Source organism: Struthio camelus, chromosome 7, assembly GCF_040807025.1.
Source record: "Struthio camelus isolate bStrCam1 chromosome 7, bStrCam1.hap1, whole genome shotgun sequence".
In the NCBI taxonomy this organism is placed as follows: Eukaryota; Metazoa; Chordata; class Aves; order Struthioniformes; family Struthionidae; genus Struthio; species Struthio camelus.
Genome location: NC_090948.1, coordinates 40,519,255 through 40,543,759, shown reverse-complemented (window position 1 = coordinate 40,543,759; position 24,505 = coordinate 40,519,255). Strand labels below are relative to the sequence as shown.

The 24,505-nt window shown below is 42.6% G+C and overlaps 1 protein-coding gene across 7 annotated transcripts in view; it reads right to left on the bottom strand.

Moving 5' to 3' along the window:
• Positions 1 to 24,505, bottom strand: part of MCU (mitochondrial calcium uniporter) — a 96,603-nt gene that overhangs the window by 14,468 nt on the left and 57,630 nt on the right. For 6 of the 7 annotated variants that reach the window (XM_068951017.1, XM_068951023.1, XM_068951019.1 and 3 more), the window contains exon 2: positions 1,025 to 1,094. In XM_068951017.1, coding sequence (XP_068807118.1) covers positions 1,025 to 1,094 — 70 coding nt within the window. Of the gene's footprint in view, positions 1 to 1,024; positions 1,095 to 9,474; positions 9,712 to 24,505 lie in introns of those variants that run through there. The other variant, XM_068951022.1, reaches the window with a different exon arrangement.

Sequence of the window (24,505 nt, the reverse complement as noted above, 5' to 3'; positions counted from 1 at the left end):
GAGGATGGGCAAAGAAATCAGGATTGTACTTCTGTACAATTAGGATTGCACGGCTAGTAAAAGCAAAGTTATTAGAAGAAGTAACAAGAGAAATATTCAAGCACAATATCAGAAGAGGTAAAAACCAGACATCAATACATCAGGCAAGTACCTATACACCTCCATTATCCTCTCAGTCTTCTATTAATCTACATTTCCACCTATTTAAGTCTCCTAGTTTTTATTTCAGCTCCTTCCCAAGCTCTCCACTGCAGTCACGTTCTCATTGTGTCTGCACATGGCCCTTATCCTGACAGAGGAAGCAACTGTAGCTGAGCCCTTTGCTTTATTAGCTTTCAGGCATTACTAAACAAGCCTTAAGGGTGAGAGGATCCACTAACTGCTTGTGTCAGTCAGCACAAGCACTCTACTCTTTGCACACAGCATGCAGACATGAAGTAGGCAGAGATCTCAAAGCCGTTTGTTTCCTCTTTGTATTTTGGCATATGGAGATCTTTACAAAGTTCCACGTACCTTGCCAGTATATTCCTTTGTTTTTATGCTATGAGGTTTTTTGATAACGTTGTCAATGTCTGAGCTGTCTTAGAATTTAAATAAAGGAACAAAACGTGCTTGGCTTCACAACTTATTCACTGCAGCAGGCACGGTGCTTTCAACCGCTTAAGCGACAGGTATCTCCAACATTTTCATTACATAAAATGAGTTCATGAGGCACATGGTATCCCCGAAGGCAGGTATCACAGAGACCACACAGGTACATCAGCAAAAGATCTAGCAGAAATTTTGGACAGTTATGCATAATTTTCATCTTCCTTCATAAAGCCTGTTCAGTTTTGTAAAGATAGTTATTGGAAGAGTAGACTGTTTTCTTAGTTTTTCTTAACTTACTTTGTTCTCTTTCACTTCCCTAGTTCAAAAATAGATTACCTCCTATCCAAAAAAAACAGCCCTCAACCAGAAGAGGGGTCAGGGAACGTGAGTGAAGTCAAAAGGGAGCCCAAACTTTGCAAATGCCAACACTCACCGTCAGAGGGCACTACCGTACTGCAATAGACCACTCTTAGACTCTGCCAGGGAGAAAGCCTCTGATGCACCTAGAAAATTCAAACACAGCAAAAAGACAAATGTTCAGTCGCACTGTCTGTCAGAATTGCGCCCTGCTGCCACCTCCTGTCCCCCTCCTCCCGCCACCATCCATCCTATTGCCTGTGCTAGGCATTTCCTCCCTCCGCCCCAGGCTAACCGCAGACAAGGAGTACCCGTCAAGAACAGCATCTTCTCTGACCATCTGTCACCCAGCAGGGTTTGCCTCCTCAGCCAAGTTCACCTCGACGCAGCTCACTGCCAATTTACATACTTTAAGGAGAACGCACAACAGAACAGCTGTTTTTTTTTTAATGTAAAAATATATTTTTAAACCCAGATGCCCCATGAGCGTAATCATTTTTTTTAAATTCAACTTGGAGTATTATGCAGACAGAGAGGGAGAAATCACGCAAAGTGACAGTTTTCAAAGGTGGTATAAATTTTTAGTATAACAAAGGGTGAGGGTTAGGAAATTCTGGAGTAGGTTTTCTTCTCTTCAGTCTTCTCTGCTGACTTAGGATTTTCTTGTCCTTACAACAGAAAGGGGGAGGCCAAACTGTAAGACAACAGTAGTAAGTACGACTGTTTCTGAAAAAGAACACTTCGTCCAAAATAACCTGACGCTGAGCTAGAAAAAAAAAAAGGGGAGGAACGACTACATTGATCCAATTCTAGATTGTCATGAACAAATTTAAATATTCATACCTAGAAAGTCCACTTTCTGTGAAGACTATTTTGTATTGGTTACAAACCAGAAAACTCCAACAATTAAACTACAGTCCTAGCACAGAAGAGCCCCATTTTAGACAGAACAAGGCGCAAGACCAGTTCTCATATCCTGACCTGGCACTCAGGTTTTTCAACAGTTAGAATCCAATTCCATGTTATTTTTAATTTAAACAAAACAAAAAATACCACACACACACACTATTGCCAAACCTGCATTTCTATAAAGGTACCGCACAGGTAGGGCTTGCTTTCAGTAAATTTCAGATTGAAGTTTGGAGACAAAAATCCAAGCTGTTGATTATTTCTTTGTCAAGCCTTCCAGACATGCATTCTTAGCTAGGTTGCTCTCAACAGCCTACTTCAGGTAGATTCCTCCACTACTTTCGTTTTCTTCTGAAACCTGCTATACAAATCAAAGATAGCCCCAACTACACTAGTCTTGAAAGTGGGAGTTATGCCCAGGTGGTCAGTACCTTGACGGTTCTGGAAATACAGTCTAATTTATATTGTATTTACACTCCTTTCCCCCAAACTCCTCAGCCTTGACAAAGGAAAAAAGAAATAAATCAATTAAGTCATCTTCTCTTTTGCTTCTATTTTGCAGTAGCATTTTCAGCTCCTCACAGTTGGGTCAAGCAGGCGGTTAACAGCAGAAGAGAACCGGGCATTAAACAGCTGTGACTGAATGTAAGTGAGAAGTTGCATGTTTTGGAAAAAGAAATGTTTAAAGAAAGCATATACGTTGGAAACTGAAGTGCAAATTTGCCTTTTAACATTCAAAAATAGGACGTTTACTGCATTGAAACACCCATGTATTACTGCTGAGCAACCAGGAAACCATCCCAACCTGGAGGGAAAAAAAATTCAAAGCACCACACATCTCAGATAAGCCAAGCTTCCCTGTCTTGCCATTGCCATGGTCAAAAAGTCAGAAGTTTCGATTGTCAGCAGCTGTGCATCACAGGTAAGCCAGTTTTCAGCTTGAATTCAATACCAAGTTTTACCTAAAGAGGGGAAGCCTCTATAGCAAGTCTCAAAAAAGCAATACCTTTTCCTATTTGAAACCAGCAACTTCAATTTCAATGCTTCTAAAAACAGCATCACCCCAGATACAATAGTAATTGTGCAGAGTTTATACAGCGAGAGGCAGAACTGCCTTTCAGAGCCCTCTCACAAAGCACCATTTACGTACTTGCCTCACCCAGTCCTATGGCAGAGCAGGCACTTCCATCTACCTGCTTTTTATTCCTTTACTCTTCCCTTTTACACGACATTCATCTTCTATTTTTAAGATACAGCACACCAAGAGTTTGCCTTCCTACCAGATTTGCATGGCAGCCCAAAAATTTAGTAGCTGTTCTCAGACAATCCAAAAACCTTCTAAACCCAGTTCTATCCCACTGCAGAATAGCTATACAATTCAAATATATTATCAGCTACCATCTGCAAAGATCCTAACATAAGGTCACAGGTGTTTCATAGGTATAAGCTAATTCCAAAAGTCTCCTGCCTTCATATACACAGGAGCAGGGGAAGCAGCAAAACGGCTCAGAAAACAGGACATGTTAGATGACTAATCAAAAAGCTGAGGAATCCCCAGATTTCACCTGTTTCAAAATCTTCATCTTTGACAGTCCTCTCACCCCGATTCAGATGTGAAGCAATTCAGTGTTTTCATTAACCATACAGAAATACACCGCCACTACGTTCTAGAGAAAGGGCCTCTGCTTGAACGAAACGTACCTGTCACTGAGCACCTCCGGTTCTGAACTGCACCTTGCAGTAGCAACGCTGCTCTCAGAAATTTCTTACTTAAGACAACAGTCTCAACTGGCAAGGGGAGAAGGGAAAAAAGGCAAAGGAACTCTAAGTCAGCAGAGGCCTAAATGTCATCTTCTGCCACCTAACATTAGTCAGAGCTTAAGGAATTATTTATCATTTCTGTTCTGAAGGCTGGATACCACTTTAAAACTGAGATGAAGAGAAGTTCATGTACCCTTTACCTAACGTCTGCAATTCAACAGCTTTACACAGAAACGCGACAGAGGAATTTAGTCCTGAACTTAAGTCCTTGGGGGTCCAAGCAGGACCCTTGATTCAAGCTTTGCTGACCACATCTCACAACCGGTTGTCTGCAGGCGCTTCGGCGAGAGCTCATTACTTCAGCAAAGCAGCACAGAGTAACTACGTCCGCGTTGCGACTGAGACGGACAGGTTTACTACTTCCGAAATAAATAGTGAACAATATTTGGGATGTGAAAGGCAGAGCCAGACCACTGAAATCAGACAGAGGCTTTACATACCAACATGGCTTTGTAGGTCTGAAGGGACTAGAAGCAAGAATGTTTTTCCACATTTGTTCAATCCTTCTTATCCCACCTTATCTGCAGTAAGATACACGTTAAAAGGCGCAGGGTTATGCAGCAGCTCAACTCCCAGAATGATCAAGGGAGCAAGAGTAAAAATCCCAGTCCTCAGTCTAAAACTAACATTTCTTCCAGCCTCATTCAGGTGCATCTTAGATAATCCAGAAGTAAAATACCAGCATTTCCAGAGGGCCTAACGTAGCTAGCTCGATTCTACACTGGTGACAGGAAGGTTAATCAAAGCTGTACTAGAAAAACAGCCGGTTGGCTACCAGCAAGGCAGCAAATGCTGTCTGACGGGAAAAGAGGGAGCAATCTGGCAGAGCTCACGCTCTATATTTTACATAATTATCAAACAGTAGAATACCTTCGGGGTACTATGTCTCCAAAGCCTGATTAAAACCAGAAAAAAGTTAACCAGAAAAAGAAAAAACAGAAAAATTGTGAATCTCTCAAATTTGATCCAAAACAGAAGTAAAACATGCTGTTGCAGACTTTGTGAAAAAGAGCGTTCCCCGTGTAAGAGATCTCACCCGTAAGCAATTTTAAAAGATGCATTTGCAAGTGCCAACTGCAACATCTGCTTCACAGACTATGAAGGGTCTTAAACTGAGGCTGCCTTGAGTCAGATCTGAAGCAGCTCATCTTTTCAACCAGCAACAGCTATTTTCCTCTATAGCCACTTTCACAGCACGAAGAACTGAACATCTTTTCCCAGTTCTAGCGCTGGTTATTCTAAGACTTCCTGGTTAGGACAGCAGTTGCTGCCAGCTTCCCTGAGCAGTCGCAGTAACCCAAGGCACCCACCTCAGAAGTGCAGAAGAGCTCCCTTTAATGATCTTTCCCTCACTTTGGGAATTCACCTACTATAGGAATCCAACTACATATGCTCCTCCTATATTCAGTCATCCCTATTAAACAGTCCCTTCAACATATATCATTAGGTCTTCTCCTCCTGCTTTGCTTCCTCCCCTTGCACTAACACCGCATTCACAAAGACAGAACAAAACACCATTCTGACCGGAAATCTGCTGTCCAAAACCCACGATGCATAACTCACCAAAACTGCTAACGTTTCTGCACAGGTATGTAGGCTCCTACTGATTTCAAGGATCAACATCTATTAAAGCAAACAGTTGGTAAGTCTTTTGAAAATGAACCAATAAAACACTCTGAGCACATGAACAGATGCAAGAGCATTTCAGTATACTAAAGTGAGCTCTGTTCACACCCCTTGGCTGGCTCTGAACTCAATTTCATCCTCAACACTTGGCATCTTATTGCTACTACAGCTAGGCAGAAACACTTCTATCTCAGAGGAGCGAGTTTACCTTACCCTCCTCCCAGCCAGCACAAGATCGGCCTTCACAGCTCCATCCCCTCCACTGCTGGGCACATTAGTTACCCTATTCGCACCTTCACATCTCCAAGCATCAGGATCAAGCATCTACTCCTTTTTTTAATCACGGTTCCTCCTCCCTTAACTTTTTCTTTGTTACAAGCTAGCATTCAAAGGAAGCAAGCTAAAAAAGGAAAAAGGGAAAAATAATCAGTGGGGCATGCCTGGAATTCCCACTGCAGCCTCAAAACGCAGCAAGAACATGCAGTTCAGGACCAGGAGCACACCTGCATCAGTCCCTCACCTCGGGCATCAGATATCTTTTCTTGCACCTTTCACCCCCTCCTTTTCCACCTTTCATGCCTGCAAGGCATCTGGACTCCTTAGCTATCTTGTATTATTTCCCTTTGGGCTCAATTTCAGAAAAAGATTGAAATTTTCAACTTTATTACCAAGGGTTTATTCAACAAATAATTAATCCTGCTCGGCAGGCTTCCGCCAATTTTTTTCTGCACTGTCAGGCACTGTCAGGATACATTCACATAGTAAATATTATATATTTTTTTTTAAACATGGTGTGCTTCTGTTTGAGAGTTTGTTACACAATAAAACATGTAGCCTCACCCTGATACAGCTCTTACCATTGCTAAAGTAACAGGCAAAGCACACCGTTTTGCAGCCCTGCAGCAATCTGGCAATCAGAAAAAAAAACAAAGACTTGACCAGAGACTGAAGAGCGGCAGGGAAAGGCCATGGACGTGGGAGCAGCACTCCTGGAATAAGGCTGCTGCAAAGGCGGAGGAACCCTACATCCCTTATGAACACTTTGCAGTTTTCAATAAATCCAAACTACTGCCATGCAGGTAACTGCATACAGCTCGTCTCCCACAACCCAACCACTGGGCTTCTCATTAAAACCCACGGGCTTGAACTCATTTCTTGTTGCCTTTGCCAGTACATCCTTGCTCACATTTCACTTGACGGGTGGCGTTTTGCCCTGAAAAGAACATTTCACACCCACTGCCTCCAGGGGGCAATGTTTCTGCGGATGAAGGTCAAGTAGATGAGAACTGGGCTGAGCAGCCCTACTGCTCCTTGTGGGCTTTTTTCTCTTTTTAATCAGGCTGAGGAGAAGGACACAAAAAAGGCAATGCCAGTAAGATGTGGGAAGTGTTAAACTTTGCATTCTGAAGCACTTGGTACAACCTACACAGTAGCAAATGGACTTTATTTGCCACCCTTACCACTCCTGCCTGAATTTTCTTATCTTCCAATCATTAGTACTTCATCACATCTGCTAGGAAAGGAACATAAACAGGAGGCGAGCTATAAATATTCCCTTGTCAGCCTGCTTCCTTTGCCCATGCGCCCAAAAGAGAGACAGGTAACCTACAGTATCAGGAAGAGGTGGGGGAAGAACGAAGGAGATTCATCCCTTCTCTCCCCACGGAAGGGAACAACTGCTCCACGTTCTTCATTGCACATTTCTCCCAGGCATCGCTGCTGCTGCTGTGGAGATGCTGCAATGATGAGTTTTATAATAAGAACATCCCTGCTTATGATTACTTGGACAGATTCTTTCGGGGGCAAGAGACAGAGGATGAGACAATGAAAGGAAAAAAGCTTGACAGACATGTTAAGCATGTCAGTCAAGAGGCCTCTACTGCTTTTAACAGGGGCCTTTCCTTGCACCATCCAACTCCCAACTCTCTCCCAAGGAGAGAGACCAAAAAACCAACCACAAACACCCCCCTCCCCCCCCCCCACCTCTTTTTCCTCAGTCTTTGTTCTTAATCTTCCTGCAGGTCACTGAGATTTGCACTAACTACACCATTCCTATTTTATTTGAAACAGATGATAGCCAAGGTACACTGCATTAACATACTCCTTTCTCCACCTCTCCCCCCCCCCCCCCCCCCCCCCCAAACATCACACTGTCCCTTCTACCTCGAGCAGGAAACTTCAGGAGGGGCTGGAACACTTCCTTTACACTTTGCAATGCCAGATCATGGTTTTACTATTAAAATATTTTTGCTTTATTGGAGTAGGTTGGTTTAAATTCCCACGTTTCTTTAATATAGTCCTCACAGTTACTGGAGAAGAGGAAAAAAAAAATTTAATTCCCTTCCATCCTAAGGGCTTGAAAAACCAGAATCCAAAACACCATTATATGTTTTAGCCTGTGTCAGTTTTGAAATCTGAGCACAAAGACCCGAGAGCTCTGAATTCCTACCGCTAGTTTCCAAATTTATTACTTGAATCTGCCTGTAGTAACAAAAACATTACCTTTCTGCTTAAATTAAAAGGGCTTCTGACCCTAGCTTAAACATCAATTTGAAGAATTAAATCTTCATCCCATTGATTTCAGGGTTCTTCACAGCATGATTTAGTCCTTCATCCAGTCACAGTTTGTTAAGGGAGTGCAGTGAGAGAAAAGGAATCAGATTCATTCCCCTCAGCATTTCCCTCATTTTTTGGTCTCTAGTGCTTATCTAAACCCATTAGCTTATTCCTTCTTTGTTACAGCCAGTTTGGAGAGAATATCTTCTCCCATCTTGCTTCCATCCTGCATAAAGGACAGCAAGGGCTGCAGCTAAGGAAACATTACTTACATAGCCAGCATTTACAAGATCATAACTCTTACTGATTCACTCTTGAAGTGAAATTTCCACAAGTGCAAGGAAATTCCTTCTGCCTCAGCATGTGCTGGGGATGAGCCAACTCACACCTCCGTACCAGGGAAATAAACTCAGAAACCAGGAAATCTCGTTTTCAGCTCTTGAAGAGAAACAACCAGCTCTCACAGACACGGAGTCGGTCTAAGCAGGCCACCACGGCCCCGACACCGGCCTACGCCCAACTTTGCAGAAGCTGAACTTTGAGCTGAAGTACAACATTCTCCAAGCCACAGCAGTCCAGTATTTCCCAGTACCGGTGTGTGTGTGTGGGGGGGGGGGGGGGGGATATCCTACACCAGCAAGTCCCTGCCTATTGATCTGCAGGAAAGAAAATCTCTTCTCCATGCACCATCACATGGTTTTGGTCCAAAAATTGAATGAGCGGAGCAGAAACTTGTCTTAGCTGAGGGGTGCGTTGGGCCGTTCCTTTGTATTCATTAGGAGTCACAGGTCTTGAGACAAAAAAAAAAAGGTAGATTTGATAAATGGGTACAAACACATGCACCCAATTAATATTGGCCAAGTTTCTCCCGCAATAAATATCAAAACATAGGAAATTCAGCTTGGAATGCTTCTTCACTTTCTGCATGCAATTTGCATCACTTGTCTGCCAGGCAAGATTAGTACACTAAAGTCAATCCTTTCACTAGCCCTACGCATCACAAAGCGCTGGAAAAAAAAAAATCTTCCATTTGATTAAGAGTACATGCCTGACATTTTTCTTTTGGATATATTACCTGCCATGACTATTGGTATTGTACAACTCTGACTTCTAAATCACTTATATTCCCTGGCAAGTTATCAGGGTTTAGGGCTCTGGTTCTGTGGGTTGCAGAGGGAACTTACAAACAAACAAACAAAAAAAACCACAACCTGCACAGAAGAAAACAATTCCAGCAAAAATACGTGAATATTTAAAGCTATTAAAGAGCATTCTTTCATCAAGCTAGCAGACCACAGGGCAAAGAAACCTATACACGAATTTTTCATATCAACGTTAATGAAGCACCTGGTTGTATTTCACAGTTCCCTCACTTCTTCCCTTACAGAGGGAGCTGCACGATGCACATCTTCTGCGTGCCATAAGCGTGTGTCTAGAAAAGGCAACTCAGTAAAAGTTAAACATAATCGAAAGGCAGTAATTTGCAGGAGCAGAACTATTGACATACTAGCGAAGCGCATTAAGAACAAACACTTATCAGAACCTGAAGTTTAAGCAGGACTCAGGATCCTGTTTGGGAGTTTTCCCAGCTAGACTTCCATCCGTTCATCTCACCTGGCTCATCACAAGGAACAGCCATATGGTGCCCAACATCCACTAGGCATAGGGCTCCGGAAACACAAACTCAGCAGCGTTTCCTAGACCTCCTCAGCACTGCCGTCTGAAAGTTGTAGCCTGGCTAGCGAGGGAGCAGGAGGAGCAGCATTCGCCCTGCTCCTCCAGAAGAGGCAAGTGTTTGAAAGCTGTGGGACTGCTCCCCAAAAGTCACCTCTTCCTGGCCTTCGCAGCAATGGGTCAGACTCAAAAACTCCTGTGCCAGCACAGACCACTTCATAATCAATCACCTCCAGGAAGATAAGGAAGAGCCAGAGCAAATAAGGACTTTTTTATTTAACTGCTCATTAAGAGAATAAAAGACTGTAACAGCATGTCCTCCTCGTACTCATGAGCTCAAAGCAAAGCTACTAATTTCAGTGTCTCCTGTGCAGAATCACTGCGCCACAAAACCAAACGTTTTTCTGCCTAAATGCATGAAACTATGGGAGTGTTAATAGCTACACAAAGCTTCAGGAAAGCTAATCAATTCACCTCGGGCCAGTGCTGTTCTCTGAGAGAATATAGCTATGTCTTCAGGCTGAGCGTGGAGAGGCAAGACCAAGCACCCAGCAAAAGGCTTTTCCTCCCCATTAGGTGCCAAGGCACAGAGCAGCTGGGAGCAGCCTGTGGCCGGGCTCCCCTTAACTCCTACTACTGCTGTCACTTCCTGACCCTCCCTCCTCTATCTCAGGGCAACTAACTGAAACCAGGTTTATGGACACACAGAGTACATACAAACACACCTTTAGTTTAGATAATGATTAATTAAGCCAACGTATCTAAGTTAAATCACTAGTTAAAGGATCCAAAGAAGAAAAAGATCAAAAACTTTCCCAGGCATTTTCAATGATCATCAAGTCAGCTATCTAAAATTAAACCCTTGACAGTTCATTGCCAGTATAAACGATAAACTAGGATTTTAGGGGGCGCATTATGAAAAAATTACCAAACATTTGCTTCTGTTTTGTTTTCAGTTTAAAAGAGCGTTTTGTACTAATTCTATCATCCAGATTGGGAAGAATTCAATTAAGATTCTACTAAAACAATCCTTGCACATTGTTTTGGCTCAGGCATCTTTTTGTTTTGTTTAAAAATGAGTCAGAACAGGTCTTTACTTTCAACCGCCTAAGAACGTTTCCCACGGACACTGTTGCAGCTTTCTGCAAAAGAGTAAAACCCAAGGAAGCTCCGACACCAAGAACAAGCCAGTTTTCAACAGTCAGCCCTGAAAAGCAAGCTTTAGCTACTTGCCAAGTTATAGCCTGTAAGCCACGCGCACCAGAACCACGCACGCTACCTGGGGTTTGCGGTTCATGCTTCTTTCCAATACGAACACTGAGGCTTAACTGATATTCAGAGACTGAGAAGCCTCGGAAATAAAGCACTGGAAGAGCAAAGACCATTTCTAAGAAGCAATAACTCTGGGAAAAGAGATGATTCTAGGGACAGGGGTATTTAAAATGGGAAGGAACAGAGATTTTTGGCAAGGTCACTTCCTTAAATCTTCTGCAAACCAATTAAACCAGGTTTAATGCATTTTGATAGGTGTTCGGCCGCCTAGGAGAAAGCGATTTACAATTTTGCTCTGAATTATACAAGCTGTCAGAAACACCTTTAACAATTCGCATTTTCACCGACAGTTTCAGCTAGTTAATGAAAATTGAGTCATCCTTCACAGGAGAAAAAAAAAACATAGCATGCAACAGTGCAAAAAAGCCTCTCTGAATAAACCACCACACACCTGTACCACCTTATGCATAAGTCAGCAGACTTGCTAAAGCCAGGTGGGTGAAAGCCCCCTAAGTCCCCCAGATACACACATCTCCTTTTGCAAGGAGGTGAGGTCCAACTTAGTCATCTGCACTGGTGTCAGACAGGGAGCACAACACAAAAAGCCTTCCCCCGGCAAGGTCTGCGTGGTTGCAAGCAAGGCGCACAGAACACCCGTAGCACGGAAGAGAAGTCAGGCTTTCACCGAGCCACGCTGGCCGCGCTACAGGGACGCTACGCATTACAGTCAAGAAGGGACTAAACGTACGAGAGGTTAATCAAGACCTTCACCAGCACTGAGCAGTCCGTTTGGATCATTCCTTAAGGAGACAGGCTAAAATCCTATTCACTAAGACGCCACGCAGAGGCCAGGATGTCATCATCTTAAAGCAGGTCAGTGTTTCTATCCAAGCCTCCCTGTAATCGTATTTTGGCTGTATTAAGAGAACAACTGATGGAGAGAGCAAGTTTCCACAGCTGTGGAAGGACTCTGCCTCGCTTTCAGAGCGGCACTGTGCTGCCGAAATATGCTGGTTCACAGCTCTGCAAACTTGTACTCACACCAAGAATGAGGCACAGGGCACAGCTTGCGATCATCTCCAAACATATATCAACATCAAATTTAGCAGATCCATGCAAAATAAGAACATAATTTAAATACAGCATTCCACTACAACCGGCTTCCTTCTAATACAAGCAGCCCTTGTAAGCCGAGCACAGTTAGCTGTCAGAGCTCCTAATGACTATTTAGCTATTTCTGCTAAAGGCCTTCACAGCCAGCAACAGTCCCATGGGACACAAAAAGCAGACTCTTCTTCTCACTCCCCCTCGCCCCAAAGGTTATTACTGAAACAAAACACAAAGCACTAAGGCACTACTGCTTCAGAGTTCAGCTAGAAGTCCAAGGCATTTCCAACTAAGGATGTTTTATTAGTCATTTTTATTTCTAAAGACTAAGTCCTCTGATAGCACTCTCTTCAATCGATCCTGATAGCACAGATAACCTAAAGCAAGCTAAGACAAGTTTCAGCTTTCTCAGCACAGCAGCCAAAACACATTAGCCATTTGAAAAGCACTAAAAGAACAGTACTAAAATAGCTGGCATTAAGCAATATAAATGGTTGTCCAACTGAATACCTGGTAATTGGTAAAGAGCCTTACTGTTAGAGGTGTCGCGGGCTCAGGCTGTGCCTAAACTCACCAAGCAAAGCAGGCCGAGCAGGAGGCAATCTGCAGAGCGAAGCGGTCGGTGCAGAGGCCCCAGAGCCCACGCTGTACACACTGCAAGGGGCTTTCATCTCACCGCTCTAATATGCTGCTGTCAACAGCCTCCGCTGGCAGCGGCAACGTGTTTGGTGCCCTCCTGGAGCACACCGCCGGCTTTTGTTCAGGCCAAAAGGAAGCCGGCCTGTGCTGAAACTGCTCCAGATGCTAACTAGAGCTCAGTGAGTGGCAGCAATTGGGAAGTCTGCTTCAAAAGGACACACCTGAGTGGAACTGAAGCACTAAACGTTGACACATCCACAAAAGTGGATTGCTATTAGTTACTTGAGCATTAAAGCTAGCTAGTTACTCCGAGTTGTCCTTCACCCTGTTTCACCCTCCTTGCAAGGAGGGCATCGCTTACTTGTCAGTATCCCCCAAGGCAGTGTTTTAACAACAGTTATAGTGGCTTACCAGCAATATTTCTCATTTGTTACCATTTTGGATTTATCCTTGCTTAGTACAAGTACACAATTAAAAAAAAAAATCTTATTTCAAAAAGTGAATAGAAGGTAACTATTTTCAAACAAAATTCATGGTGCACATACATTACTTGAGTCATCCTGATGTGAAAAATAACATAAGAATTTATCTTATGCTCTGCATATAAAAGCACTACAGGATTAAGACAAAAGACATAGGCTGAATAAGGTCGAATTGCTGCCTTCTCTAACAGAGGCTTTCACCACCAAATCTTGGTCAAGTTGGTGCTACCCTATTTTTAATGTAGGGGTTAAAAAAAACGCTGAAGGTGTCTTAATATTAAGTAGGCCCTCCCTCTTGACAATATCATGCTTCTCAGCATCTGGGAGAAACTGAAGTATTCTGACAAGTCATTAAAAAAGCAGATACCACTTTAAGACACATGAAACAACAACAATATTTGTCAGATTTAATTAAGTCAGACTAAATAGCAAAGATTATTAATTTTGCGAGGGCAAACGCAGTCATAACTGAAAAGCAAAGGCGTGCACAAACCATCGCTTGCGAAGTAGCGGCACGGTAACAGATCAGCAAAACCGAAGGAACGCAGGTCACTGCCTCGCTGCGACGCCGCACAGCCGAGCGGGACCCCACAGACGCACCTGGGCAAGGAGTCGTGTGTGCTTTGGGCAGCTTCCTAGGGCATTGCAGCAATTGCAAACGGTTTTTTTTTCCAGGAATACTGAAACGCAGCAAAGCCCGTCAGCCACAGCACAGTCCACGTGGATGGCTCTAGAGGAGGTTATTCAACCACAGAAGAGCACGATTTCCACATTGGTTTTAGACTAACTTTGCACTCTATCAATAAGGTCACAGAACTGACCAGACAAAGAAATCCTTTTAGCTTACCATCTCCCACAGTGGGCTCACCACACTATATAAACAGTCTAAAACCATCAAATTGTAAAAAGGCAAAACCCAAGGTGACTTCTACACTTCACTCCTGCAATTCAATATCTTAGAAAACATGTGGGACAGAATAGACTAAGCTATGACTGCAAGAGTTCGAATAAAGTCTGCGGAAGGATGTATGGTTGGCAGGAGATAGGGACGCTATTTTCTTCTGAGGCCCTGTTTCTTTCCCACGTTAGAAGCAGAGGAAGATTCACTCCAACAGGACTAAAGGCAAGAGGAATAGAATCAAGTTTACCGGACCTCTTTTACTGGTACTGACAAGTTACAGGTAATGGTTGCTATAAAGCAACTAAGACAGTTATTTATGATGTTTCTTAAGCTACTAGGGAAAAACTAGAGAATCACTGACCTGCTCCAGCCTTCTAAAATGAGACGATCAACTACGAGTTGTCAACAGCCTCTACTTACACCAGAGGACTGCCACCAGCACGTGCTTCACCAGACCAGGTTTAAACCAGTTTAAAGTTTTAGTCAATAATCATAACAATGAAACGATACAGTAACAATTTTGCATGCGAGTGGAGTCCTTCGTCATTTGTCCAGAATCTTTTGAAAACGAGACCCATTCTATTTTTCATGGTATGTTCAATGTGTTATTTTTACATAATATATTATTTAATAATATAGAAATAAGGTGGACAAAACAACGTTACATAGTAGTAAGCCTGGCAGTTTATAAGTGCTCTTCTCCTCCTTCCTCCCTCCCCATTTGGAAGGGGGAGGTGAATCTCAACTGCTTTAAGTTTAATAAGAGTTAGACATCATCACTCCCTTCTGATTATCAAAGACTTGCCAAAAACTTTACTCTCCAAAAACCACAAAAGAACTTGGAAGAATTGCCTTGGAGAGATCACCGAAACAATCACCTTTTCCTTCCCAGGGGTAACAAATGGCAGGGGGACACAAAAAAAAAACTTTCAAAGAAGCCATGTGACAGTTGAGGGGACTTTTTCTGGCTGAGGGAGTCTTTCAGGGGCATTTTGTTATTCTGAGCTCATTTCCTATTTTGGACTTCTATACCCTTCATGCAGAAGATTTTGCCTAAGGAGTACTGCGAGATTAACTACCTGGTTTCACCAAGGAAACAAGATCTCTAGGAAATCAAGTACCAATCACTCCTCTTACCAAAACGCCACATCTTTATTTAGTTTCTCTGGACAGAGACAGTCCCTATGATATTTAACTCCACGAATATATATTCCCCCCCCCCCCCCCCAAAAAAAAAAAAAAAAAATCACAGACAAGTTTAAAAAGCCCTCCTAGTCCATGCTGGCTGCAAGGAATGGGCATGCAAAGCAAACCAAATTTCACATTGCAGTGCAGTTACTTCACTGATCTCCAAATGTCACCAGCACTATGGTCTGCTGTATACCAAGAAGTTGGTATTAGCTGCGAGCCTCGCTGCGGACGTTTCCTTCACAAGCACCTCTGCACTGCTACGTCTCAAACAAGAACGGGCAGTTTTGCAAAGATCCACCTCATGTCCTCCGGGATACTTGGGAGATTTACAGTGAGGTGCTGGAAGACTGGCCTGCTCACACACAACAAAAGGATCACACACAACAAACAACTCCTACAGCCCTTGCTAGTTTAGCTGGTTTATCTTTAAGGCTTATTTCCAGGTGAGAAAAGCCAAGTACTCACAGAGTTTGTGTAAAAGCCAGTTAGAAAGTTAAACAACAGGAATAAAGCCATGCCTGTCTAACCCCAGACACACTTCAAGAGGATTGTTCACCCCATTTTCAGGCCAGCAAGGGGCTTAAAATGCTCATTCTGATCTGGCTAGGGATAACTCAAAACTAGTCTCAGGCTTACCTTTATGTAAGACTACTTCAGTGGGGTGATGTGAATTTCCTTACGTGCCCCAAGCCTTCCTAGAATGGCATATAAATGCAAGCTGTCCCAATTCCCTTCCTCCCTCCACCAGCCAGGATTTCTTTGATTCTCAACATAATTAGGAGATAATTTTAACTCTGCTACTAGATTGATTGCACTGGCACTTAACTGCCGTTTTAAGCAAATCATCAGCTCACGTGGTATTTTTCTTTTCCATCTGACAGAACAATGCTCAAGTGTTATTGAGGGAACTCCAGAGAAACAAACAATGTTGATGCTTAAATTTTATACACATATGACTATAGCTGTTAATGCACTAAGTGGGGGAAATCCCATACTCCTTATCATTAACAACTAAGGCAGAACAAGCAACCATCACTTCAATCCAACCTGCTTGGTGCCCTACATCCAAGGTCATCTCTGAAGGACAACACAATAGCTAGACACTAGAATCATCCACTTGGGAACTTCAGCAGCACTACAGTACATAACAGCTACACCAGCCAAAGAGAAGACTATCCATTTTTCTGTACTGGAGCACAGACTGCGCAAAGATGCTTTCTACTCCATTTTTACAACCCAGAAGTCAGACTTCCCTTGACATGTTCTAACAAACCGTATTAGAGCACATCAGCTCAACTTTGCAACGTTGCTTTGTGTTTATTACATTAGGAGAAAAGCTAGCATGTTCAGTCATTCCCTGCTAACCTGAAAAAAAATCTGTGCCTCAGATGCATTCGGAAGCAGGCTCATTCTCATGCCTCATGAGAATATTATACAAAAACCATTCTCCGGCTGGTTATGTTCTATGAAGAAAGTGTTTGTGCTGTTGTTCCACCTTGTGTTTCCTGCAAGGACCCTAAAATAAATAGCTAAGTAAACCATTAAAAAAAAAAGTTCAACAATTCATCGTACCCAAATCAATTTTCGGAGCAGAGTCACAAACAGGCAATTTCAAAATACCTCTTCTCATGACACCCTTCTGTCCAAAAATAAATTTGCATGGAAGACTCATTTTGCAAAGTCAGTGTTGCCAGAGCCTTCTGCAGCAGCAGTCACAGCTACAGACTCTACCAACTACCTGTTAGCAGCTGTTTCAGCAACTCACTCCCTCTCCACCTTACCTCTGCACCCACTAATTCTTTCTTCCTTGTTGGTAGGGGAAGGAAGGACAGTTACAAATTCAAGACTTCGTAGCAACAGATATATAGCCACAGCATCAGTCATTCTATAGTCAGGCCCAAGAACAGAACGCATCTGGAGATAATAGCAGTATTTTTGAGCTGTGAATACCTTACCTTCAATCCATTTCGATTCTCTCCTCCCAGTTTCCTTAAAACTCATGTTTATTTTGCTATACTAACTTCCATGTAGTTACTCGTCTGATTGTAAATGAATAGCATCACAACACAATTCCACTACTGCAGAGAAAGAGCAGATGTTCAAGGCTCCATTTCAACAAAGGTGGACCTGGGAAGTTCTCGACTGACAACAGTGGGAAACTGAAGTTACACAAACGCACGTACACTTGTAAAAACGCCTGTTCGGCAGCACAGCTGACTAGCTTTTTGTCTCTGCAGAATATCAAACATGAAGTTTCTCTTGTTATGGAGGATGATGTGAAGAAATGGAAACATCAGCTCATTCAAGCAGACAAGTAGATTAGCAGTTTAGCTGTCTTCTCTATGGTAACTAGTTTCACCTGGCCCTCAAAAGCTGTATAAAGAAAACACAAACAGCTCGTTTACAGTGAAGACTGAGATAGGAGTGAAGGTTTTAAACTAGTGCCAGTGTTTGCTCTTCACTGTGAAGACACACTTCCTAACAGTCATTTGCATGACCGGCACCTTTTCATTTCCTTTCCTATAGCACCTGCAAACAGGATGATACGTAGATACCGATATACAGACCAAGCAGAGACATTCCATATCCCTTAAAAGGGATCTCACATGACAGAAGTCATTAGAAAATTAGCACAATGAATGCTTTTCATAGACGTTTTAGCCACACTGCAAGAGAAAAATCCAAGGTCTCTTGCAACCCAATACTGGACATCCTTTTCTTTTTTGCCACAATCACAAAGTTTGCAGTGCCAGACTATTAAAAAGCAGGTTACCTGGCACAGTTGGGGAACTATATGTAAAATTCCAAATGGGCTTTTAAAGGTCTATTTTACTGACTTGACCTCAGAGCACTAATATTAGACTGTGAACATGTCGCTGATCATTGCAACAGATATTTGCCTTAATCCATCAGCCAAGCGCAATTACTGGCACTTCGCAGGGCATATGGTTAGAGTATTTCCGTAGAAATCACTGCAGCTGTCTTCAAATTACCACCACTCAGGTCTTTGTTGCCAGTCTTGAGTAGAAGTTGCCACCGTAGCTTTGGAAAACCTGCACCACTAGGGAAAAAGCACTCAAAGTCAGCTGGCTTGTTTTAAACTGTCGCTGAGAATATGTATGACTTGTATTGTGGGCCTAGTCACAACCTTAGGCAAAAGAACTTCTTAAAGCTCTACCACCATCATTTCTGCGACCATCACCTGGTAGCAGCTTTAATGGCTATCAACGCAAGCAGATGAACAGCAAATTCATGAGCTATCAAAGCCGGTCCTATTAGAGCAGTTCATGGATGTCTATGCCACCGTAATACACAGACAACTTTATTGAACTTGACACAAGCTGAAGAGCAGAGAAAATAAAATCTTTTCATTTATGAGGCAAAACTAGAGGCTTCCGTTCAACTCCAAAGCGTTATCTTAAACATATAGGCATTAGTACACCAGCTACCAAAAAACAAGGATGAGAAAGATGACAGTTTTACTGCAACTTAACATCTTCTGAAGCAGTACATTCATAGTCCTAATTTCTGTGAGGCTTTCTTCCCCCTTTAGGGGAACACCGTTCAGTTAATAGTGAATGCAGCAGGCAGATTCCCCCCCCCCCCCTTTTTTGGGGCACAGCTTGCAAACAAGCATGGCCTTCAAAACAAATTAAACAAATGCTCAACAGCTCCTGCACCCAGCAGGCACATCAGCAGTGAGCCACCAGGTCCATGGCACACCCATACCTGCTATACAAATACAGCTCTAGCCACATTTAGACCCCTGTTTTGAGCAAGAGACCCACGAGTTACCAATAAAGAAGGGGGTAACTAGGTTTTCGTAACAGTCATCTACTTCAGTGCGAAATAAAGCAGTGACAAGTCCCTCCAAAGTAGCCTCATTTGTCTAAGGGGTACAGACAGCACAGCACAGCTACCTACAAGCATAGGCTCTGTTATCAGCCTGAACAACTTCCACAAGCTCTCTGTAGCCAAAGCTAGCTGAACATTCAGCTTTTCACAGAGCATTTCATTGCATCCCCAAACCCAAAACTGAGTCCTTAAACCCAAGGACATAATCATCTTGGGAAGGCAGCAAGCGAGCAAGTCTTGAATTTGACTAATCAGCAGGGTCCTGCAGATTTATTCATAATTTCTTTTCAGGGTAAACCTAAAAACCGAGAAGTGATGCATGGTTGGGCTATGCCACCTATTAGGCAATCTCACACACCACCCTTGCAGCTGTTTCATCAGCTGTCACCAGTCAGCTAGCGTGTCTCACATACAAAAGAGGCTGCCCTTGCCCTGTTTACCAGCTTCCCCCACCACATTTCTGACCTCAGCATCTTCACACCAGTTCTGTGTGATGCCAGATGCTATACGCGCCCTGCTAAAATAAGCCTTTGCTGCACCCCTCTGCACAGAGAGGGAGGAGTAAAAAAGGCTAAAGCTTTTTCTTCATAGCTGTATAACTGGTCAAGAGTGACAGGGTGACTGTCAAAGTGAACACCTGTATAGTTTTGCTCAGACTACCAGCGTTGCCTTAAGGCTTTCAGGGGCACGTTCTTCTCCTAGTCACTATGCTACAGGAGAACCTGTTTAAGAACTATTTCCACTATGCAAGTGGATTCAAAACTTGGCGTTCCTGGAAGAGAAAAGCGACAGAAGAGGACAGAGGGCTTATTTCTATGCAGAAATACTAAGTTACTTGGAAGGAAAAGGTTCTGATGCTTTTTTGCTTTAATTCTGTTTCTTTCTGTTAACATGTTGGGAGCAGAGGGAACTGTGGGAAAAAATTCTTTACACTGCTCCATCAGATACGGTGGCTCAGCCGCAGCTCTCCAGGAGCAAACCTGCAGTGGAGAACTAGGAGGGAGGAAGCAGGTTCATACCAACAGACTCAGCAGCATAAAGCTAACAGGATGAAGACAAGAATCAAAATTGAACTCTGAATTAATAAGTTACTAAATGTTTGTCTAACACGAGCTTGAAACCTGTTCCTATACTTCTGTAAGAGTATATATTTGACTCTTAGCACGCTTCATTGCGGGATTTCTCAACAGGGTCACAAAAGGTGCTCAAATATCACTTTCAGTAGAGGGTTTGGCATTACTAGCCAAACCTCGTACACAGACCATGCTACTTGAATACTTAAAGTGCAAGGACTGAACTTGCAATCCATCTTTTAGGAACAAACAGCAGCTCAAAAATAAGCAGCTTCTGAGTTTCTCTTTTTCCACTAGGCATATAAGTTAACATGCTTGGCAAATGAAAGCCTCCCCTTCCAGCAGGCTGCCTGCTGACACTCCTGCCAATTTTATTGAGGAAAAATTTTCACGCTTCCCAGATACCAGACACACAGTATTTTAATGTTTTAGACCTAATTTTAGGACTGTCCAAGTCAAATTTAACAAGAGGAAAGAAACCACTACCTACCTCTGCTTTCCCAAGCTTCCAATCGTCTGCCACTGGCCTGCTGCGTTCAGTTATCAGTACGGTACATCCTGCAGCAAATTACCAAACACCTGTATTATGCACAGTGTAATATTCTTGGGCCAGGGCAAAAAAATTCTGCTGAACTGTGCAGTTTTTGTTAGCTTCTTGGCTCATGGACGTAAGAAGCTATCATTAGCTCACACAAAGATATCCCAGTATGTTTAATACAGTTAAAATATTTCTGGCACAGAATCAGGCAAAAACTAAGTGTTTCAATGCTTGGCTAAATTTCCTACAATATTTGAAAAAAATACTTTCTAAGCAAGTTTGCCCATGAGATCACTGCTTTGTGATGAACATCAACAATTTGATTAATTGCAAAGCTATTTTCCAGGGTTTCCTCAGAGAGGCAAAGTAGAACAGACACTGTTAGTTCCCCAACATGTTTAAGCGTGCACACAAGTGTGCGCGTACACGTGAACACGCTCGCTCATGCTCTTTCCTCCTGGAGAGAGCGTCTGCATAAAGAAGCCATTCAGGAGTCATCTCTGAATTGAAGCAATTCTCACCTACTTGGAGTAGCCAAGGAACGTAAAATAGCTGTGTCACTTCAAAAATGGTCACTGCATTGCTACAAACCCCCCTGTTTCACAGCACTTCAACCATTGATCAGATTCCTTCAAACAGGAGATTTCAGGTAGGATGGAGACAACCAAAAGCAGTAACTCGTGTAAACAGCAAGCAATTTATCAGTATGCCAGCACGGTAAGTGTGTTCTTCCTCCAGCCAATAAACTTCCTACTCCTCCTTAAGCATGATTTGACATGGGAATCAAGCACAAATAGATTGTCCAACTCGAAGCAGGAAGTACACAGGTCAAATAAGCTGTCATCCAACTTGAAATCACATGATTCCTATTTTCGTCTTACTTCTTGTAAAATAAACTTGTTTCATACTAAGCATGAATTCAAGTGCGACGAGCTCTTGCTCACCCTCCAGCCCACTGTATAAGGTGCACTGCAAAGGAGATAACTGAAGTTCCTTAAGTTAAACCCTCCAATCTTTATTTACTCTTGATCTGGATTTAAACAGCACATGTGACACTGTTTAGAGCACAGCTCCTCACGCGGTTGCATAGGGCCAGTTGCTGCAGTGGCAGGATAAACAGCAGTCTCAGAAACTTAAGTCAGCTCTACTGCCAAAAAGCATAGTACATAACTTCTGGACTTCAGATACCTTTAGAGTATTTAAGGGCTAACGAATCACCAAAATAAGATTAAAAGAAATGAGTTTTCTAATATTGACAGTAGAAAAAAAGAAATGGTTCAATGAAAGAACCTATAATCCTCAGCTATACTTTCTTCTTTGTCCACATCCCCCCAAACGGATGCCATCATTTTGATGCATCAATGGATGCTAGATCAATGAAATCCCACACTTGTTCTTAGAGAAATTGTTTTTCCAACTCTGTCTGGGATTTGTTAATATATCATACAGGATGAAGAAAGAATAAATCAAATTTGAACTATTGAAAACAGAGGTCATTTATCTCCCAAGATGAGTACAAAGACAACAGGCAATGAATAATGCAAGAGCGGTAGGTTATAAAACATTCAGTTCAGTATATTACCTACAGCCTGAAATGGGTATAAAATAGTTGATTAAATCAGAGAGCAAAGGCTGTTCAACCCAATTACTGAATAAATATTTTAAAGCAACTTTTCTGTTAAATATTTGCTATTCATCTACCAGTCTGCATTTCAGCAGACGACGCTAGCAGGAGGATAGCAGGCTCTAATACTGTAGTTACAGCACCATTAGAATAGGCCTAAGCTAACACGATGTCCTGAGAAAAAGCTTCTAAGCCAACGTGCGCCCTTTCAATGGCAGCAGTCTGAAAGGGTGCACGAGGCAAGGAATAAGCATTCAGCTGCTGCCCGTGCTCATAACAGTTGCTGAGAGACTACGGACTCGAGCCAGAGCATTTACTGCCCCTCTGTGCCCTACTCTGCGTGTTGGCACCACTGAAGCCTCAAAGCAAACACCACAATGCATTTCACTGCTATGGGATTACAACCCTTCTTCCTGTAAAACCGAATGAAACTAAAGGACACATCCTGAGAACTGATGGGAATTTTCTGCTCGCTTCACATGGTCAGCTTGGTCTTTGCCCAGACCCATCACCCTAACATGGGTTACCGCCCTTTTCTCTAGCATTCAGCCACAGAGACATTCCACCACGCTGTTTTCACCACTTCAACAACGTTTTTGAAGCCGAGATGCTACTTTTAACAAGGTGTTTTCTTGAACATATTGCAAGGGAAATAGAGAAATCTGTTGAGGTGAAAATCAGAGGTGAGTGATTTTGCTTGTGAAGGTATGGTTTCAGGTTCTTCGGGAGAGCATTCTGCCCCCAAGTCTCCCGTTCTAGCTGCTGTCTTAATGCTATTAGAGCCTTGAAAAAAGATACCACAGATCATTTAACCTGCATTTGTCCACCTCATTTAACCCGAGCACTGTGCTATCTACTGGTTACAGAGAGAGTAATAGGCACCACTACACTATTTCCACCCAATAATAATACTAAGGCAACTCATTTAAGCCAGTTACGGTCCTTGTTATTTCCCTGCCATTTATTTCAGAGAAGGAATGGACACAGTGTTAAATAAGCACCTTGAGATTGCAGAAATATATTCTTAATTGCCATTTCAACCATGACAGTTGCTTCCTAGGGCTCTCAAGAGAGCAGAACTCGCACCAAGAGACAACAGAGCTTGGATCACTAGCTGATCACTGCCAGTGCCAAGATAAGGCACTTTCTGCACTGCCCAAGCTGTAGTTATGGATAATATCAAGATTTTAGACAAATCATTATGCTTTTTTCTTGAAACACCTGACTAGCTTCACAGCAACACTTCATTTGGGAAGGGGAGGGAGAAGAGCGTTCACTAAAGCTCCTCTTGGGTCTATAGCAAAGAGTCTCCGGCTATGATTTTTAGCCATCTTCTCCCCTCCCTCCCCGCCACCACCCAATGCTTAGTGACAGCAAAGACATATCTGAAAAACAAAATGGCTTCAATCTACATGAACCCAATCGCCTTCAAAGGCATCACTCTGATAACAAGAGAAACATTAAGTGTGAAAAACAGAGAAGGGAAAAGGAATAAAAGCCTCCACTCATGACTCTGGGAACAGTATTTGATGCTTGGGTTTATTAAGGGTTTAACTTCAGAGTTCTTAAAGATTTAGAACTCAAGAGCAGAAAGGTTAGTTATATCTACTTTTAACTAAACAAAAATAAATGTTACTGGATTTAATCAAGCCTGTCAAAACCTCCTTAGCTAATCTCTGAGGTTGGTTTAGAGACACTGCAAAACAAAAGTTAGTTCTGGGCTGCATGGCATTAAAACTAAGCAACTTAAGGAATCACTAGCTTGAACAACACATTTAATCAACCAAGCAGGAAATCTCATTTTAAGTTATCAACCTTTAATAAATTCACCATCTATACTTGTGCTGCTTCCTTGAAACGCAGCTCATTTTCAGCAGCTGGTTTACCTACACTGGAGTGCATTAACTTGAGATTGGGTAATCATTATTCCAAATTTACGTTCACTGTCTCAGAAAACGCCCAACAGTTGTATAGGTCAAACTTTAATATGTTATATTCAAAGTGATAAGTTACTTAAAACTGATTTATTCAGTTGCTGGACAGAAGCTGAAACACAAGCATTCAGTCAAATATAGCTACCTTAAATGTGCTTGATACATCAATAAACTAACTAAATTAGTACTAACAATAATGAGAGAGAGAGAGATACAAAGTTTAGCCTATGCATGTCAGAGAAAAACCGCAGCCAGATGCTTCCAGAAGAAATATAGCAAGGGCTGATGTCCGACTTCCACGGAAAAACAAGATGAGGCAGAAATGAACACAAGAATTACATCCACTTAAGTACTA